Source organism: Sinohyriopsis cumingii, chromosome 12, assembly GCF_028554795.1.
Source record: "Sinohyriopsis cumingii isolate HCF-2022 chromosome 12, ASM2855479v2, whole genome shotgun sequence".
Lineage (NCBI taxonomy): Eukaryota > Metazoa > Mollusca > Bivalvia > Unionida > Unionidae > Sinohyriopsis > Sinohyriopsis cumingii.
The window spans coordinates 23,745,735-23,767,809 of record NC_142972.1 but is presented as its reverse complement, the minus strand read 5'-3'; the positions used below and the strand labels follow the sequence as shown (position 1 = coordinate 23,767,809).

The 22,075-nt window shown below is 36.7% G+C and overlaps 1 protein-coding gene across 1 annotated transcript in view; it reads right to left on the bottom strand.

Moving 5' to 3' along the window:
- The window catches only part of LOC149786104 (neuron navigator 2-like), a 367,654-nt gene that overhangs the window by 241,161 nt on the left and 104,418 nt on the right, over positions 1–22,075 (bottom strand). The window contains exons 4-5 of the mRNA XM_089978115.1: positions 19,220–19,292; positions 9,870–10,044 (exon numbers count right to left, since the gene is read on the bottom strand). Coding sequence (XP_089834241.1) covers positions 9,870–10,044; positions 19,220–19,292 — 248 coding nt within the window. The remainder of the gene's footprint in view (positions 1–9,869; positions 10,045–19,219; positions 19,293–22,075) is intronic.

The following is a 22,075-nucleotide window of genomic DNA, read 5'->3' as shown; positions in this document are numbered from 1 at the left end:
CATGGTTTCAATGCATGAAGTGCTTCAGAAGTTACTGAACAGAAACTGAAGGGCAAATAAATGAAACTGAGCATAATTCTGTCAAATATGGTCTGAAAATGTTGAAAACTAAATTTGAATTTTTGTTTTCATAATGCAGAGACTGACTGCTGATATGGGTTTTACCCCTTCAAAAGTTGCTGAGTGGAATGTGATCTGAGCAGGATTTATGAACAGAAAATGCACAGTAATGCATGTATATTATATTTGTGACTGTTTGTGAGAGTGATGTGGATATATGGTATGAACAGAAAAGGCACAGTAATTCATGTTTATATTTGTGGGAGTGATATGAATACATAATATGGTATGAACAGACATGGCACGGTATTGCATGGGGACAGAAGGAATTTTTCTATATAAAAAAAAGAAACGGAAGACATTTTTGACTTTTTTTATGAAGTTGCTAATTTCTGAATTTTCCAAACTATCAAAGACAACAGTATTATCATTAATTATATTAGTGATATGTAGTAAAATTGGATTTTAAACAGAAGTATTAATAATTTATATCCATGAACAAATCTTAGTGACACAAACTGTAACCTATTAGTTTTAAGTGGTTCGTGCTCAAGACAAATTTGCTCTTGCTTGCCTGGCAACATGAAATGATTCTCAATTAATGTAGCCTGTTTCCATAGAAACTAATTCTTAACACCTGATAGGGATACTTTGAAATATTTGTCTTGAAGGATTTATCTGGCATATTCTGTTACTATAAGTCTAAATCAAGTAATGCACAGAATAATGCTTCAGATTTTTATCTACATTGTTGCAATGTGTAATAAGGTCCATACAAGGGCAAGCAACCACATGCTTTTCCCAACAACAAAAAATAAACCTATTTATCAAATGTTCCCAAGTGGAGATTAAAGCAAGGAATATACTCATGTTGCATCAAACTGATAACTTACTCTAACGTTTGTTTCTTTGCAGACTGGTGTTGAAATACAGTTGCATTGTCTGATGCTGTGAGAAAAATAACCATCTGAACAAAATGATTTAAACAGCAAATGGATTGAAATTTAAACAAAGTTGAACACTTTACTTTTATATGATACAATTTTGATATAAATACAGAAAGACCACTTCTAAATGATGCAATTCTGACATCCATAAAGAATTACTGAATTGATGCAACCATCTAAGTTTAATCTGCATGTGTCAAAACATTTAAATTAATCTGATATATTTAAGTATCAATCCAAAAAAACTAACAGCCTATAGTGTATGATGACAAAAATGCAATATCTGAAAGAGTGAAGATAGTATCTGAAAGAGTGTTGTAATCAACACGTTTATCTATTCTGCCTATAATTCAATTGAACAGGTCATTCTTATTGGGGCACCATGAACAGCTGTGTGGACACTGCTATTGGGTCACCATGAACGGGTGATTCTGCCTGCTACTAAATTGCACGGATCACTGCTATTAGGTCAGCATAAACAGGAGACAGCATTAAAATAAACAATGTATAATATTTAGTATAATATATCTATGCACTTGGGTGAGCGTCTCCCCCCCCCCACGTCGCCGTGGATAAAATTAAACGTATTTAAATAAACGATATATATGTCTAAACTGTCTAATACTTAACCTATATAGCTATGATAAATATATACATAGTTCAGTTTAATGACTGCTTACAATGTGTATTTGTAGATCTATAAGCCCCCATAAGCCCCCAGCCCACCTTATCTTATGTGTCCCAGCCCTCCAAAGCCTTATTACGCTTATTTACAGCCTTGCAATGGCTTTCTTTATTTGTTGTTAATGCTTGTAAGTTTCTGGTGACTAAAACATCAATGCCCTGTGATAAAAAGTAAATAATTGTAAACAATTTTTAAAATTTCGATCTTTGTACCGTCTTATTAAATTGATTTAGCAAGTATCGGAAACCCAAACGAATTTTAGGCAAGTCCCAGTTCAATTTTAACATCGTCTGCTCATCTCTACAACTTGAATACAAAGCCAAATAGTATTACTAACTTACCGTTATGAATCAACTGTCCTGAGTTCTTAGTGTGAATCAATAAATGGTCAATGATTGATCGTGCTGATGTTGTGTGTAATGATCTGTTAATACCAACGGAGACATTATACCACATAATGCGTCAGTTATTGACAGTTCGTGACACAGCGATCTGGTCAGTTTAGCGACTACAGCTCGAAGAAAATAGGCCGAAATCTTTTTCGCAACAAATCTTCCCTCTTTAACATTAAAATGTGCAACACTGCTAAGCAAACTTACGAGTTGTACATTGACGTCTCTGTGACTTCGCTAAACGGTTGCCAATCAAACATTTACATCTCCAACAAGGGGAACATCTCTTTGTTCTCAGTCACCTTGTCACGTGATATAAGGAAAAGCTGGTCTATTATTAGCAACAGAACACGTACTTTCAAGTGGCCATCCTTGAATCCTTTAATCATGATCGACAATGACCTTCTTCATGCCGATAATAAATAACGACTAACTAGTAATATGCAAACATTTTTTTTTCTCTCTCTCTCTATACCCAATATTGGCATCTCTGTGTAGTTTAAAGGTGAATGGTGGATAGAGAAGCAAAACTCCAGCTGATGCACATACCAGTTTTTAAACTGTTTCAACGTATAAACCAATTCCGAATGGACAATAATTTTGTTCAAATATATAACATGGATATTTTTGTCCATTCCATATAAGTTTTAAAAAGATATTTTAAAATACAACAAAAATATTAAACTCAAATCATTTATATTTTAATTATTTATTTTTTTGCTTAGTTGATCTGCCCTTGTTCAAACAAACTGTGTTTGAACCCTAATTAAACCCTATGGAGGCCCTTAGGCAGTCGAAATCTCCCCCCCCCCCCGCAAATTATTGTGTGTGTGTGTGTAGGATTTGTAATATCATACAGTGAAGATGCGACTACGTAACCGTCTTTTTCAGAGCACGTGGCTACCTTTTCATTTGCAAATAGGGTATCGACAAGCAATTGGTCCAAAATAAGTAAGCGATGTAAACATCCGGTGAATACTCGTCAGCTTCTGTTGGAGTGTTACGGCGTTGGATTATTTGGAAGCCACCGAGTTTTATATTTTATTTTTTAGCTATACGTTTAGCTACAAATCGGCAAGATCTCCAGATTAAGAAAATGTATTGAATAATTACACTTTTATCAGGTTTTAAAAACATGATGTTGACAATACTCATCAAGGTGTGAAAACATGAAATCTTGCACCAGTTAGATGTTGATGTAGTCATGCAATAAGACGTCTACCCTGATAAATGTTGTTTGGGGCCACATAACATAAATAGACGTTTATAAATGACGTGCTCATCAGCTCCTGCAATTTATAGTCATTTGTTCTTAATGCTGGTTGATAGAAAAAATTACAGTAAAATAATTTTTTAAAAATTGAATCTTTTTTAAATTAATTAAATCGGTGACGTACACAGTAATCAAAGAATGTTTGTGAGTTAGAAAATAAAATCTTAAAACGAGGTTCTTTGGTTGTCTGCTCAATTTTCATGAATGGTTTGCCATTCAAAATTTCATAAGTAAGATTCCTGAAAAAATGATCAATTTGCAGAAAAGGCATTGAGCTCTAAACTCCACTCCCTCCAACTTAGTACTAATATTAGTACCCTTACTCCTACCTCGTGGACAAATCAAGTTGAGGCTACAACATCATAGCTACCTCCAACTGCATAACCACTTCTCTCCCCCCCCCCCAATCAAATCAACTTGAAGGAAAAATTATGAAAATATGCACAACAGGGTAGCAACAAAGTTCAGAGTATTTTAACAAAATTCATTTTTTGTGGTTAAGTGTGCTATATATATATATATATATATATATATATATATATATATATATATATATATATATATATCACAGTGAATTTCAAACATAAAATTGTTTATTCCCATTTTCACTGTAGATACTGCTCTTAAATTTAATTTAAATTTTCTAAGTCATGTACTAAACTGAAAATTTATTTACGTTTTAAATGATACCAAACTTGATTGATTAGACCACGAAAACGTGCATAAAATGGCACAAATTTGTTAGTTGCAACAAAAAAGCATTAAAAGTTATTTTAAAAATAAAAATTTATACTATGTTTTGATTCTGAATAGCTTTTTAAACAGTTGTGCAATCCAGAATCTGCCATTCGGTTTTAAAGATTTCTAAGCTTTGCAAAAATTACAGAAAAGTAAATGTGTTTAAACCATGTCTAAAATTGTCACTTATTTATGTTTTGAAGACCTTATTAATTATTTTTTATTTAAATAAACTGCAAGAAAGGAAATTTAATTTTCTTTCAAATAGTACGAGATATACACAATTTGCCTCAAACTTGAACAGCTGCATACAATGGTCAGTGGAGTGTGATATTACACCCCACCTCACCCCACCAATTTAACTGTCAATATCACACTCACAATATGACTGTCCCCAGTGTGCTCCACTTAGTCATGCTCTAACAAGTGCCTTTCATCTGTTGACCAGTTGCCAATCTGTGTTTTATATGTCTCTAGTAACAATAAGTGAGATTATAACAGTAAGTGAGACTGATACAGACCTGCAAAGTTGTAGACAATTTAAAATATTTATAAAAAGAAATTCTTTTAATTCTGCAATTTGTTTTAGAGAGGTTATTGTCCTTTTTGTCATGTAGCCCAATGCCATACGGAACATGTAGCCCAATGCCATGTAGCCCAATGCCATGTATGACATGTAGCCCGATGCCATGTATGACATGTAGCCCAATGCCATGTATGACATGTAGCCCAATGCCATGCATGACATGCAGCCCAATGCCATACGGGACATGTAGCCCAATGCCATGTATGACATGTAGCCCAATGCCATGCATTACATGTAGCCAATGCCATGTATGACATGTAGCCCAATGCCATGCATGACATGTAGCCATGTATGACATGTAGCCCAATGCCATGCATGACATGTAGCCATGTATGACATGTAGCCCAATGCAATGCATGACATGTAGCCATGTATGACATGTAGCCCAATGCCATGCATGACATGCAGCCCAATGCCATTCATGACAGTCTCATTATTGTGACTAGTCACATAGGTTTTGATGGACAGCTATGCATATTTATAAATATTATGCTGATCACCAGAAGCTGCACATATCAACAAATTACTTATTGCCCTTTTTGTTTTTAGCATAAAGCAGTGTATGACCATCTTTTTAGTGTAACTAATTCCAAAGATTTTGATTGCCATGAAATTTAGTATTAGATGCATATACTTTGCCATTGCAATTTTTATGAGAATTATTGCAATAACTGTATTGTAGTCCATTGCAGCGTGTGACACAATCTCAATAATGCAACTATAATATTCACACACTCTCATATTTGTTTGTAAATCCCCGCCCCCTTCTGATTTAAAAGTGAAAAACATCAAGGATATAAAAATGCACAAAACTAAGACATTTCATTCATAAATTTATAATTTCTAACCTGATTGTCGCCAGGGGGTCCCTAACACTAAACGTACTTGCATTTCAAACCAATGGAAGCTCTTAGTGTTAACAAGCAAACAGACTGCTCACTACAGAATTATTAAGATTATCAAAGATAGTGAACTACATCACATCTGTTGCCTGAAAACATCAACCAAGGCAAATACGGCACCTGTATTACTAAACAAACTCCTGTATGATTTGAAACACCAACAACTTGACAGTGTTTGGAACACACACATACCCCCATGACAAATGGGTTAGAAAATATAAATTGATGAATGAAATTGTTAAGTTTTGTACACTATTATATCATTGATGCTATTTGTTTTTTTAAATCAGAAGAGGGGAGGTACACACAAACAGGGAAGTGTGCAGATACTATAGTCCTGCAGTTTTTGATGGATTGCCATGAAACTTGATAAAATTTGTTTATACCCTGATGCTACACATCTTGTTAGCACTACTAGTCACACAGAGTCAATAGTAGTCACAGTCACTACTAGTCACAGTCACTACTAATCACACAGATTTTGATGAATTGGCAAGAAAGTTTGTACATGGTTATTTATGCATTTCAACAAATGACTGTACTGCAATGTTTCTAGAATTACTGCTTATGCTGATGCAAGCAAACTGTTCAAAATACTGGAAAATCTTGCTGTGAAACTGTTTCTGTCTGACTGCAATATTTTTTCAATTACAAGGAATGGTCCTATGTTGAACTGTAATCTGAAACATACATCTCTGTGGGGGAAATTGTCAATGCCATTTATATACTTCCGCCATGGCTTTCTATCCTCACATTCTTTAAGTAGGTCATTTATAAAAACTAAAGACTGCTCCAGTGGCCAAATGGTTAGAGCGTCCGCCTCGGATGCAGGAGGTCATGGATTTGATCCTCGGTCGAGTCATACCAAAGACTTTTAAAAATGGTACTAACAGATGCCTCGCTTGGCATTCAGCATTAAGAGGTTAGTGTTAGGACTGGTCGGCCTCCTGTCAGGATAATGTGACTGGGTGGGACATCATGCTACATGTCTCTGGCATGATGCCCCAGTGCTAGACATCACTATAAACTGCCACATTGCAGACATCGTAGAGATATGACTGAAAAACTGTTAAAGCTACATTAAAAATCCAAATCACATCACATCACATATAAATATTACAAATAGAATTGGTCTCAAAACATGCCCTTGGGGTATACTGCTTATTAAATTCTCTGATAGATAAACCTGATTATACTAAAACCATTTGTTTTTGATTATTTAAAAATCAAACTATTGCAGTGTTTTACAATTTCACTACTGCATACTGTGAAAATAAACAAAATTCAAAAAAACTAAAAAGGAACATGTTTCTTGTAAAGACACAACTTTCTGACCCTTAAAGTACATGTCATGCATTTGGACATACATAGATAATTGAAGTTAAACTTTCAGACTTTAAAGTGTTGACATTGTTTTTTGAGTTCTGTATAGGAATAACATTTACATATTTGAACAGCTGTGGCTGTTACCATCGACCATAATGGCTCCATGTAAATATGATTTGTGAAAACTACATTTAAGAAGAAAAAAATAAATTTTGTGGACAAACCAACAGAACAGACAGAAATAGTCTGATCAAGAATATTGCACAAGAAGAAATATTTCAGCAGACAGTACAAAAGATGCAATGGACCGAGATGCTTCCAGCTATGGAAAATGGCTTAAAGAAAGTTGATAGGAGAGAAAGAGGACATTTCAAAACAATTAGGCCCTATACAAATGCTGGATGATTACTTATCTAGTTGGTACCATAATCTGCAGCAAATTTTATTCACAATGATATCTTACATTAGTGATAGAGGAATGGATATGCACTCCTTATAATGGATACAGTTATGGTTACTGGAAATTAACATTGAGAGTGAAGGTGTAAATATGTGCTCTCTTCCAACTGAATGCATGACTGCAGTGCAAGCTAGCTACATAACAAGAAACTGTTTATAATGTCATTAACATTGTTTAATTCAAAGAACTATTAAACCACAACTGAGTTACTTTCTGAACATCTGTTGTGTATTACACGTAATGTAGATGCATTCAGCCAGACATTAGGCTTCATGAATTTGTTTTAGTTTAAATTACTTGTGCATTTTTTTCTTTCTGGTATCACATCACAGAGATTCTCCTACAGCAAAAATCTAAAACCATTGTGAACTTAGATTACATGGACAGAAGTGTAACTGATATGATGAAGGATTCTATGTATATCAGATTTATACTTTACCTACAGGGCATCCAAGGCAAGAGTATAGATTCTGTTTACAAAATACATTAAAAATTGTGTCCTTGAAAAGATGAAAATGATATTTTGTGTGAATGTTTGCATGTAAAATAGTGTTGCTCTTCAGCACCATATAACAATAATGTTTTCAGTATGTTTGAAATTATCATGTGAAAGGAAGAAATCAAATTTTCTTGTTGCCAACATTAGTAGAATTTCCTGGCAATGTGAGGAACTCTGCTATAACAAATACCATGGTCTTTTTTATACTTTTGTATGCAATATTTGGACTTTCTTAAATATGTTCGTGAGTACTGTTTGGACTTTTTTTAATACATTTTGTGCACAGTTTGGATTTTTTAAAATACTTCTGTGTACACTGTCTGGAGCTTTTAATACCTTCATGTGCATCATTTGGACTCTTTTTACACTCTGTGGGCTCTGTTTGGACATTTCTTATTACCTTTTTGTCATTTGGAATTTTTTAAAAATACTTCTGTGTGTCCTGTGTGAACTTTTGTATAATTTTGTGTGCACTGTTTTTGACCCTTTTATTATACTTATGTGTGCACTGTTTTTACTTTTTTTTAAACATTTGTGAACGGTTTGGACTCTTTAAAATACTTTTGTGTGCACTGTTTAGACTTTTTAAAACTATTTTCATGTGCATTGTTTGGATTTCCTTTTTAATACTTTTGTGTGCACTGTTGGACTTCATTTTATATTTGTATTCACAACATTTTGACTTTGTAATATACTTTTGTGCACAGTTTGGACTTTTATACTTTTGTGTGCATTGTTTGGACCTTTTAAAAATAATTTTGTGTGCACTATTAGGACTTTCTAAAATACATACAGTATGTGTGCATTGTTTGGATTGAAAGAAAATAATTCTGTGCTCCAAATTTGGATCTTGTTTTACTATTTTGTGCACTGTTTTTAGTTTTGTATACTTTTATGCACCTTGTTGTGACAGATAAAACTACTTTTATGTGTACTGTTTGGACTGTGTTATATTTTGTGCACACCTTTTGGACTGTTTCTGTTACTTCTCTGCATGCTGTCGTACTTTTTAATAGGCTTGCATGCAATGTTTGGAATTTTTAAAAAATAATTTTGTTTATGCTGATTGGAGTTTTAATACTTTCATTTGCACTGTTTGGACTTTTTAAAAATCTTTTATGTGCACTGTTTGGACATTTTTAATACCTTTGTGTGCTATATTTGGACTCTATACTTTTGTTCACACTATTGAAATTTTTTTTATACTTCTGGATTTGGATTTTGTTTATACTTTGTATGCACTGTTAGGACTTTGCAAAACATTTCTATGTCATTGTTTCGATGTTTTAAAAATACTTTTGTTCTGACAGTTTGGCCCTTCTTCGAGTACTTTTGTGCACACTGTGACTTTTTTTTATACTTCTGTGCTCACTGTTTGGACTTTCTTACAATGCTTTTGTGTGCACTCTTTGGATTTTTTTAAAGTGCTTTTGTGTGCACTGTTCAGACTTTTTAAAAATACTTGTGTGTGCAATGTTTGGACTTGTTTTGTACACTTTTGTCCACATTGTTTGGACTTTCTGTTTAGTTTTGTGTGCACTGTTTGGACCTTTTAATACTTGTGTGCACATTGTTTGGACTTTTTTTTAATACCTTATTGGTCAATATTCTGAACTTTTTAAGAGGCTAATTGTCCTTGCAATCGTTGGATATTGTCAGATGATGTTATAATACAGAAGCAAACTTTTTATGACAGACATTTGCACAAACAACACCAATGGCCACATTTTCAGATCTGTTTGTACCATAAGTCCATAATTTAAGTATAATTTCCATAAATCCCCAATCATCACACCCTGTTAGCAATTCCAAACTGTTGCTTCAAACAAAGGAGATGGGATATAAGAACTGCTACAGTGTGCATCCCAGGTACAACATGAGGTTAATATCTATGCATCAGGTTTAGTTAGAATATTTCTCAAGCCCTAGCATGACATTCTTTACAGAAACATCTAATGTCTTATTTGGGCATACATATCATTCCAAATTTTTGTGAATTACCTGGATTGTACATCATCCCCATTAGTCTGATTGGTGTTGGTGGCCTCCCCTAGGTGAGGGCGTTGGTGTTGGTCTTTGTGTTGTTGCTGTTGCTGCTGTGATTTCTGCTGTTGTTTGTAGCGGGATAAATTGAAGAATAGGCTCAGTATTGACTTCAAATTTCCATCCTTGATATCTGGTAGAAAAATAAACTATAAATTTGATATCTGGTAGAAAAAATAAATTATCCTTTTGATATGTGGTAGAAAGAAAAAATATATAAATTTTGTTACTTAAGATAAACAATTAAATTTGGATGGAAAGGATAGAGTGAGACACATTTCAATGAAAAAAAGGAATAATGATATGAGACCAAAAACAAATTTGTCAATGACTCAACAAGTAAGTTGACATTAATCAAATCATTATATCATTATATGCACTTAAAATACTGAAACATTAACTTTATAAAATAACTGTCATAATCCAAATTGCAAAATTAAATACAAATTGTAATTTGTTTAAAAGTATGTTCATTAATATCATGTAAAGAAAGCAAGATAATTCATGGCATTTGATAGGTACTCTGTCCACAGTTTCTCAAATTTCCTTTCTATATACTGCCGGAATTATCTTCACCTGCCATTTTTCCCCAGTATTGATGAGTTGTCTGCAATTTTCATACACTCAAATTGTTCATATATCATCAATCAGTACCAATTACATTGTTTTGTTCGTTAAATTGTGGAATATTTTGTTACCTATAATTTTAAAAAATTGTAAAACAAACAAAAGACAACACAGTATATTCTTTGAATGCTGGAGATTAAACTTTTTCTTTTATTTTTGTCTAATGTAAAATTAAATTACATTATGAGATAATTAAATAATAGAATGCTATCACCAGAGTGAATTTTTGTAAGGTTAGATTTATGTAATAATTCCAAAAAGATCAATGTAATCATTAAATGTTTCATATAAGTTTTGTGGATAAAATGAAAAGATCATTTGAATATGTTAAATTTCATTAATGTTTTATCTATGGATTACCAAGTACATGTACTTAGATATATACATATCCCACATGTAAGCAAATATCTACCATGCTATACAAGCAGTGTTAGATGACAAGGTGTCACATGCATGAGATTCAAGGTCAGCAGTAATTATTGGGGTCAGTACCAGGCAGGCAGTTGTTAACTAAGTGGAGAGGTGGCCAGGGCATACAGGTCATATGGTCACACCAAAGTAAGTCCCCATGTGGTCAAGCTACCTATACAGCAGGTGTCTGTAACTTATGGCACTTGTAACAAAGATGATACACCAGACTCTTTGGAGTGAGTTTTAGTTTGTATTGTATGTCCAAAAAACAATAATTAAACTGAAGAAGATGAATATAACTTGGTACACAGCACTCTACAACTGAGTGGACAGGACACATCAGTTATAAGAAGTAATGGATATGTATGGAACTCTCAGTTAGGAAACAAAGAAAACCCTCCTTCCCTAATTTGAGCTGACCAGTAGGGAGCTAAAATTATAGGCAGAGATCATCAGTTAATCTTTGAATGTCATCAGTCAGTTATTGAATGTTGTCAGTCAATCACTGAATGTCAATATGAAATTGTCAATACAATGTTAGATCCAAGTCATAGAGGATCATAGAAAGCAAGTCATTGCACTTGATCAATAAGTTTATCAGTCAGTTATTGAATGTAATCAGTCAGTTATTGTGTAACTCTATGAATTCATTCTTGAGTGATCAGTTCAGTGAAGAGTCAGGGGCAGTGTGAGGAGGTGAGTGGAAGGGGGCATTTGGCCCTAGGTGCAAATTAGGAATTTCTTTTTTTTACAGCTGAAATTTTCATAGTATTTCACAGTCACCTTAGTGTAATGGGGGCAATTCTTCACAAAATTTATATGGGGGGGGGGGGGGCAGGGATAAGGACGGAGGTTGGCAACTGACATAAAAACTGTTTTCTGTAGCAAAATAGGGGATCACTGAAGAACAATGTCCCCTGGTAGCCTCAGTAGGGATGCCACCAAAGAACTTTGCCCCCTGGGCACCTGAGACACTTGTGCTGCCAGTGCTTTAGACCACTCATCCACTCAGGGCCCCCAGTCTTCAGTTGTATAAAGTGGATATGAAGGAGGTATATTACACTACATTATGTTGAAATGGACATGCTAAAATTCTACAGAGTATAATGTATTCATTAAGAAAAGATATGATTTCTGAAGAATCACATAAATATAACTTTCTCAAAACCCATTCTGGTACTACCGGCAATATGACCAATACTTTATAAATTTTTATAACACTGAAGCAAAATAATGTGAAAACACCTATACTGTGTGAAATGGTGTAGAATTAAATGTGTAGCAACAATATAAAATAAAGCATTATGCCCATCTTATGTGATGGTCTGACCCTGACACCAACCCATAACATCCAATGTTAAAAAGGTCTAAAAATTAATTATAAAATATGAGACATTGAAACAAAATCTTGTACCAACAGTATCTGAAAATATAAGTCAAGTTGATAATCCCTAGAAAATCTCCACTAGCCATGAGTCATTTATCCACTCTAGTCCACATTGACCCATGGCATATGTAGGTAATTAAAACTGTTTTTGGAACAAGTGCCCACTTGTATAACTGCCCATAGCAATGCTAATTGACTGACCAATGACAGAGCTCATTATACAAGCTGGGTGTTCAATATGATGACTTCATGAGCTCCACATGCCTTGACTTTGATCTTTTTTTTTTGACTGAATTGTTTGAACTTGAGTTCTGCATGTGGCATGCTGTGCTGTTTAGAGGTCAATGGTGAATGAGGTGGGTAGATGACACCTGGCTAGCAAAGGTGCCCCCAGAAATGCTGGCTTAAACACCTACAACAAGTACACATACATTTTCCAAGCAATTTTCTACCTCTTGGTTTGCATTGAAAAATATGCAGCCTGCCCAAGAACAAGATGAAAAATGTTGAGCTTATTTTAGAGCTGACTCATATTTTTTAGGCATTCACTTCCTAGAATTTTCCAAGGGTAAAAAATTGGATGCACATGAAAAACATGGAAACTGTACATGGGGTAAAACAAAGTCTACTTGATAAAAGATATATGTGCTATGAATAAAATAATTGGATATTATTTCAAACTGATACAACAGTGATTCCAAGAAAATGTTTACAATTAAGATTAGAAAATTACCAAAATATAAAGCATAGAAAATTACCAAAATATAAAGTATTAGAAAATGAAAAAAATAGAGTATCAAATTTATGATAAAAAATTTAATCTTAATCATAAACTCATATTCCTTCCCACTTTCAATTTTAACATACAAATTATGTTTGGTTATTGAGTGTGTTGGCATCCATTAGAATCAAGAGACGATGGAAATGCACCCATGAGAGATGTCCCGGTTGGTGGTTGTGCAGCATCTGCTGTGGCTATGTAGCTTGCGTCTGGTGTGGGTTGGAGCTGCTTCTTCTTCCTCTGTGATCACTTTTCATCAGCTAGCAAGCATAGCTTGTCCTCACTGGCTTTCAGACCAGTGATCAGAGCATGTCACCAGCTGGACCTGTCTATAGCAAGTTCTTCCCAGGTGTTGACATCGATGTCAAGGGCTTTCATGTCACACTTGCAGACATCCTTGAAGTGGAGATGTGGCCATCCATACAAACTTTTGCCAGAGGCAAGTTTCATATAAAGAATGTCTTTGGGGATTCGTCCGTCATCCATCCGACGTACATGGCCCAGCCATCTGATGCAATGTTGATGGAGGAGTGTGACCATGCTGGGAATCTTGGCATGTTCAAGCACCTCGTTGTTTGTTACTCGATCGCTCCAGGTGATCCCAAGTATGCATCAGAGGCATCGCATGTGAAAGACACTCAGTCTTTTCTCTTGTGAGGCATACAGAGTCCAGGTTTCACTGGCGTACAGGACAGTGCTTAACATGCAGGCAGGGTACACGGAGATCTTAGTGTTCAGGGTCAGCATGCTGTTGTTCCACACTCTCTGCGACAACCCGGAGAGAGTTGTTGATGCCTTTCCGATCTGCTTGTTGAGCTCAGCATTGAGCGAGAGGTTGTTGGTGATGGTAGAGCCGAGGTACTTGAACTGACTGACCACCTCAAGTTCGCAGTTGTTGATGATGCTTGGGGGTCCGCGTCCCAAACCATCATGTTTGTTTTCTTTAGGCTGATGGTCAACCCAACTCATCGCATGCTTTAGCAAAGCAGTCCATCAGGCACTGTAGCTCAGCTTCTGTGTGAGTGGCTAGAGCAGCACTGTCTGCGAAGAGCATGTCCCTGATGGTTTCTTCACACACTTTGCTCTTTGCCTTCAGTTGTGCCAGGTTGAACAGTCTGTCGTCTGATCGCATGTACAGGTAGACCCTTCTGTGGACGTCCCAAAGGTGTGCTTGAGCAGAAGAAGATGCCGAAGAGCATGGGGGCAAGGACACAGCCCTGTTTCACTCCACTGCGCATGTGAAAGGGGTCGAATCTTGAGCCATTGTACTGCACTGTGCCTTTCATGTCATTGTGGAAGGACTGGATCATGCTTAGCAGCTTTGAAGGGCATCCAATTTTTGCCAGGATTGTGAAGAATCCGTCTCTGCTGACCAGATCGAACGCCTTGGTGAGGTCTAAAAAGGCCAGGAAGAGGGGTCTGTGATGTTCTTTGCATTCCTCCTGCAGTTGCCTGACTGAGAAGATTATGTTGAATGTGAACCTCTCTGCACGGAACCCACACTGTGAATCTGGAAACACTCTGTCAGCAAGTGCCTGCAGTCTGTTCAGGATGACGCATGCAAAAACTTTACCCACGATGCTGAGAAGGGATGTGGCCCTGTAGTTGTTGCAGTTGCTTCTGTTGCCCTTGTTCTTGTACAGGGTTACAATGTTGGCATCTCTTATGTCCTGAGGCACTGCACCCTCATTCCAGCACTGGCAGAGGAGGTTGTGCAGATGTGTGAGCAGCATGCTACAGCCACACTTGATGACTTCTGCTGGGATGCCATCCTTCCCTGGGGCTTTACCTAAGGACAGTTTCTCTAAGGCCTTCTTTAGTTTGGCTACAGTAGGTTTCTCATCCAGTCTGGCCATGAGAGGGAGGCTTTCAATGGCGTTGAGGGCCTTGTTGGTCACATGGTTCTCTCTGGAGTACAGTTCAGAGTAGTATTCCACCCAACGCTCCATCTGCTTGCCCTTGTTGTGGACAGTATTGCATGTGGCAGACTTCATTGGTATTGTCACTTTCTTTGTGGGACCCATTGCTTTTTTAATACCATCGTACATACCTCTGATGTTTCCGATATCTGCTGCTGACTGGATGCCCAGACAGAGCTGAAGCCAGTATTCACTGGCACAGTGCCGTGCTAATCTCTGCACTTTGCTTCTGGTAGACCTGTAAACCTGTAGTGTCTTCTGGCAGGGGGATCACTTGCATTGCAGGTGAGCACTGCAACGCTCTTCTATGGCTGGCATGAGTGTGGCGGAGTTAGCCTCAAACCAGTCATTGTTCTTTAATTGCTTCTTACCAAAGATATATGTGGCTCTGCTGTACACAGTCTCTTTGACGTGATCCCGTCTTCTTTGGCATTGCTGTTGGGAAGTTCTGAATCACCTCAGCCTTGTCTGGATATGATGCTTTGCTCACATCAATGCGTAGAGCGGCAGATCTTCTTTGGCTGAAGCTTCATTTTGCAGCACACCAGCAAGTGGTTGGTGTCACAGTCAGCGCTGTGGAAGGTACGGGTAAGAAGCACACCCTTCATGGCAGACCGTCTTGTAATGATCAAGTCCAGCTGGTGCCAGTGTTTAGACTATGGATGCCTCCAAGACACTTTATGCTGTGGCTTTGTCAGAAAGAATGAATTGGTGATGCTGAGGTCATGGTACGAGTACATCTCTAGAAGGCACTGCCCATTCTCATTCATCTTCCCAACGCCAAACTTGCCAAGACAGGAAGGCCAAGAGTCATGGTCAGCACTCACCTTAGCACTGAAGTTGCCCAGCAAAATCAAGTTCTCTTCCTTGGGAATTTTGTCAATGAGCAAGTCTAACTCATCGTAGAACTCATCCTTGGTATCTGTGGTGACACTTAGTGTGGGAGCGTAAATGCTGTTCAGGTTGACAGGCCCGGTTGTGGTGCGGAGGCAGAGGGATAGCAGTCTTCCGTTTCCTTTTTTGCAGGGTTCTATCATCCAGCAGAGTGTTCCTGACAGCAAATCCAACACCCGGAATCTGGTAGTCTTTTCTCCAGTAGCAAGGTGATGTCGACCTGGAGTCTTGCAAGTTCGTTGTTGATGACTGAAGTCTTTTGAACATCACTGGTTGTCTGGAGATCATCTGAAAGCCCAGTCAGCATGGTACGGACATTCCAGGTACCTAGCCTGAGGACTGGAGGTTCCCTTATTGGTTTTCTTTTGTTATTTCTTGGTGCAGTAGTTGCAGTCTGCTTGTCAGGTACTCACGTACCTTAACCCTTATGCACCCAGCAAGGCAGACGAACTGTGGCGGGATGGCACCTTATTGGCTGGGGGCTGCCCAGTTTGAGGCGGGCAGTAGCTTTCCAATGAAACATGTTGGTCTCTCCCACCATCAGAAGCAACCCTGGCATCTGGTTCTATGCCAATTGAGCGGTGACTTATCATGGGTAAACTGCTGCTTCCCGTGTTTTGTCGATGCTGGAGCGAAGCTGGAGTGTCCTCTCCAGGGCGCAAGCCTGGGCAGGGTGATATAGGAAATCAACTGCTGCCCATGCAGCTGACACCCTCCACCCACCCTGCAGCTGATGGAACCAAGGGAAAGGACAAGCTGATACATCTTGGCTCCAGCTGCATTGCAGGAGTTGCTGAGATAGCACTGAAAGCATTGCCAAGTCGCCTTAGGGACTATGTCTCCAGATTTTATGTTGGGGTTACTCCCTTAGCCTTTCCCATGAGAGGGTATAGTCGCAAGGCAGCTCAGGTTTGAAATCGGAGTTTACCTTCTCCGAGATGTGTGACCACCCAAGGTTAATGAGCCCCATCTGCCCGAAGTGTCTGGTTTGAGGTTATTGAGTGATGCTGTTTTTAATAGAATATGGATGTTACAGAGGATATGTCCTTGGAAATAATTTCTTAAATAATTCTTGTGATTGATTGTGATTTATGATATTTTTCACATAAAAGGTGTTGATATACTCCATGAAAATGCATACAAGGATCTACCATTTCTTTTCTGGGAATCAAGTATTAAATTTTGGGTATTATGGAGGTTGGAGTTACAGCAGTTAGAATTGTGTATAAAATATGCAACAGATAGGAAAATTTAAATGATGTGTTTCTAGAATAGGTTAAAAAATTATCTTGTCCAAGTAGTATTCGAGCAAATTATAGTCTTAAGACATTCATTATTATGTGTCTGGAGAAAACAACATTATGTAGGTTAGGTTCTAAAATGTGACATGGGGGAAAAATCGGCATACAGTACTGTGTTGGGTTTTGATTGTCATGAATTTTCGTTTATGATGAGCTATATAGAATATATAAACATTGAAATGAAATTAAATTCCTTGTCTCATTTGATATATACATTATTTTGAGCATTCATTATGTAGGTGTGATGTTATTAAACAAATGACCATAGGCCAAATTGACGTATTTAATATTCACCTTTCTCCTACAAAATTTTAGATGTATCCACTCTTAAAACCACTTGCTTTAGAGATTTGGAATGAGAAAGAATTTCATGATCTTTGAGAAAGCCTATATGCCTGGTGACATGCAATTTTCATCAAAATAGGGACAACATTTAGAATTCAAAAACAAACAGAAAATTCAGATCATGTTTGATGTCTGTTATGTTGATTGAAACAATGTGACTTTTGAAAATACATGCATTTGAAGCTATTGTAAAATTTAATTCTAACACAGTCACACTTTGTATTTCTATTTCTGTGTCCATTTTCCAGAATCACTGATAAACTGGTCCTATGTCTGACTATATAAGCTTTAAAGAGTGTTGAGAGAGAACTGTTGCATTACTGAGATTAAATTTAAAAATTGTTAAAGTTTCTTTTTCTTAAATGTAAATGCAGTGAAGGGAATTCAAGAAGTCTGTGCTGATGACCTTGGAATTTTGAAGCAAAATGCATTATTTTCTAAATGAAAATATATTTATAATGAACTATGTTTTCTGCTGAAAAACAAGAATTTCTATGAAGTATACCAGAAAGGCAATTTGAAAAACAATATAACCTATTTCACAAACATCTCCCAATTACAGTTGTGATGCAAGGTGGGTGGAGATATCTTTAATAATGGATTCTGCACTTTTATATCTGTATAAAAACTAATTATTGTGCAATTTTAATTCCATCAGATTTAATGTGAAACCATCACACAAGTTTATCTAATTTCAGACCATACATAAGGCATATCAGATGGTGTTTTGGGATCATGTTTTAATAATCCATGTTCTATCAAAAAATCTTGTAGGTCAGGTAATTTAGTTACAAAGTAAATTGTCTGGTTTGGTGTTTCATAACACAGCAAAGTTTTCAAGGTTATAGTGTGCCATGTCAAGTAGATTTAACTGTCTTGCCCAAGGACAAATCATGGTAGTCAATTCAGACTGGTCAAAGAGTTTGAATCAAACCTACACTATTCTGAGTTCAAGTCCTATGGTAGTTAATCCAGACTGGTCCAATAGCGTGAACAAACCTACACTATTCTGAGTTCAAGTCCTATGGTAGTAATCCAGACTGGTCTAATAGTGTGAACCAAACCTGCACCATTCTGATCACAAGTCTTAAGGTAGTTAATCCAGACTGGCCATATAGTGTGAAACAAACCTACACTATTCTGATCATAAGTCTTATGGTACTTGATCCTGAATGGTCTAAAAGTGTGAACCAAACCTGCACCATCCTAATCACAATCCTAAGATAGTCAAAATAGACTGGTCTAATGCTGTGAACCAAACCTGCACTATTCTGTGTTCAAGTCCTATGGTAGTCAATCCAGACTGGTATAATGCTGTGAAATTCGTATTACAAGTCCTGTGCTTTAATAACTGAGCTACCATGGCTCCTTGATTGCTGTCATTTCTTGGTTCTGTATGGTGGGCAAATCAGCTTTTTTTTCCCTGGGTATTCATGTTTGAAAATAGGTTAGGCAGTTTGTTTAAAATTGCCCTCAATACGTGTTTTTATTTTCAGCAAATGTGTACAGATCTAACTTATCCCCCACAACCTCATCTCACCATTGTATATGATACTTTTGATCAAGGTATGGAACCAGATGGCAGGCAGATACACCAGATGCAGGAAATTACATTAATAATTGAGTCCTACATATTTTCTTACCTTTTGCATTGAGACCTTCAACATTCACCCCAAGGTTTGCAAGGAATGTCAGGCAGGTGTTGATATTTTCTACCTGAAAAAAAAAGCATACCTGAAATTGGCTGCAGCTGTATTATATGTAATTACCTGATGCAATACATCACAGGTGCTGCATCAGTACCTGCCTCAAAAATGGACCATGGCCATTGGAAATGCAGTAAAACCTGTCCTGAAAGACCACCGTTATGTGTGACCACCTGTCTTGAGAGACCTTATTTTCAATGCAAAAATTTACTGATCATATTAGCATTATGACCTGTTATGAGAAATCGCCTGTCTTGAGGGACCATAATTTTTTGGCAGAAGGGTTGGTCTTCCAAGACTGGTTCTACTGTAATATGATACAAAGTGAAGGTTTACCATAATATCAAATATAACATGTTCATGTGTAATTATGAACATAATTAGAGATGCGTTCATAAAACATGGATTCCCATCACAGTGACTAAAATGACCTAAATACAAACCATAACCAAGGTGTGATGGTCAGATGAGTGGATGGGCAAGTGGTCCCAGCCATTGTCATGGTGGAGCATACCAATCAGAACAGCTAACACTGATCTTTAAACATACATTGGGTACTGAACTATCAGTACTGATATGTTAAACATACATTGAGTACTGAACTATTGGCATTGATATTGCAAACATACACTGAATACTGAACTATCGACACTGATATTTTTATATACACTGAGTACTAAACTATTGACATGGATGTTTTAAACATACATACAGTACTAAACCATTGGCACTGATATTTTAAACATACACTGAGTACTGAACTATTGGCATGGATATTTTAAACATACATTAAGTACTGAACTATTGACATCGATGTTTTAAACATACATTGAGTACTCAACTATTGGCATGAATGTTTTAAACATACATTGAGTACTGAACTATTGGCATTGATATTGCAAACATACACTGAGTACTGAACTATCGACATTGATATTTTTATATACACTGAGTACTAAACTATTGACATGGATGTTTTAAACATACATACAGTACTAAACCATTGGCATTGATATTTTAAACATACATTTGAGTATTGAACTATTGGCATGGATATTTTAAACATACATTGAGTACTGAACTATTGACATCGATGTTTTAAACATACATTGAGTACTCAACTATTGGCATGAATGCTTTAAACATACATTAAGTACTGAACTATCAGCACTGATATTTAAACATACATTCAGTAATGAACTATCGACATTGATAAACAACCATGACCCACTGAAAATACCAAAATACATAGGTAACAGAAGTTAGTAGTTTTTAGAATCATTATTTTCACTTCTGCATACAATGTTTAAGGCTTGTGTGTGTGTGTGTGTGTGTGTGTGCGTGTGTGTGTGTGTGTGTGTGTGTGTGTGTGTGTGTGTGTACTATTCATGTAAATACATAAATTTGTTGTTGTTGTTGTTGTAGGGTTTAATGCCATTTTTCAGCACATGATAGGCTATACATGGCGGCCAGTATTAATGGTGGAGGAAGAACCCGGGAGAACCCCAGAAAGAACCACCGACCCACGAGAAGCTACTGGCAAGCTTTCTCACATACCCACATTGGCTGAATCCGAGACTCGAACCCACGCAGACAGAGGTGAGATGGCAGTGATCCATAATGGAGAGCGCTTTAGACCACTCGGGGCCCAATACATAAATAATTGAAGGATTTAAGAAATATTACTTAATGAAACTGTCACCATTTAATGTCTTCATGCTATCCTTCTGACCCTAAAATGGTAATTTGATGCAATATCCTATACCAGGTATGTCTAATATTACCCTTGATGTAATATACCATACCAGGTATTTCTTATTACCCTTGATATAACATACTATACCAGGTATTTCTTATTAACCTTGATATAACATACTATACCAGGTATGTCTTATTACCCTTGATGTAATATACTATACCAGGTATTTCTTATTAACCCTTGATATAACATACTATACCAGGTATGTCTTATTACCCTTGATGTAATATACTATACCAGGTATTTCTTATTACCCTTGATGTAACATACTATACCAGGTATGTCTTATTACCCTTGATGTAATATACTATACCAGGTATGTCTTATTACCGTTGATGTAATATACTATAACAGGTATTTCTTATTACCCTTGATATAACATACTGTACTAGGTATGTCTTATTACCCTTGTAACATACTATACCAGGTATGTCTTATTACCCTTGATGTAATATACTATACCAGGTATTTCTTATTACCCTTGATGTGTGTGTGAGTGTGTGATTTGGATTTTTAACGTAGCTTTAACAATTTTGCAGTCATAACGCTACGATGTCTGCAGTATGACAGTTTATAGTGATGTTGAGCACTGGGGCATCATGCCGCAGACATGTAGCATGATGTCCCACCCAGTCACATTATCCTGACACCAGGCTGACCAGTCCTAACACTAACCTCTTGATGCTGAGCACCAAGCGAGGTAGCTGTTAGTACCATTTTTGTAAGTCTTTGGTATGACTCAGCCGGGGATCGAACCCATGACCTCCTGCATCCGAGGCGGACGCTCTAACCACCCCTGATGTAATATACTATACCAGGTATGTCTTATTACCCTTGATGTAATATACTATACCAGGTATGTCTTATTACCATTGATGTAATATACTATAACAGGTATTTCTTATTACCCTTGATGTAACATACTATACCAGGTATGTCTTATTACCCTTGATGTAATATACTATACCAGGTATTTCTTATTATTCTTGATGTAATATACTATACCAGGTATCTCATAACCCCATATACAATGA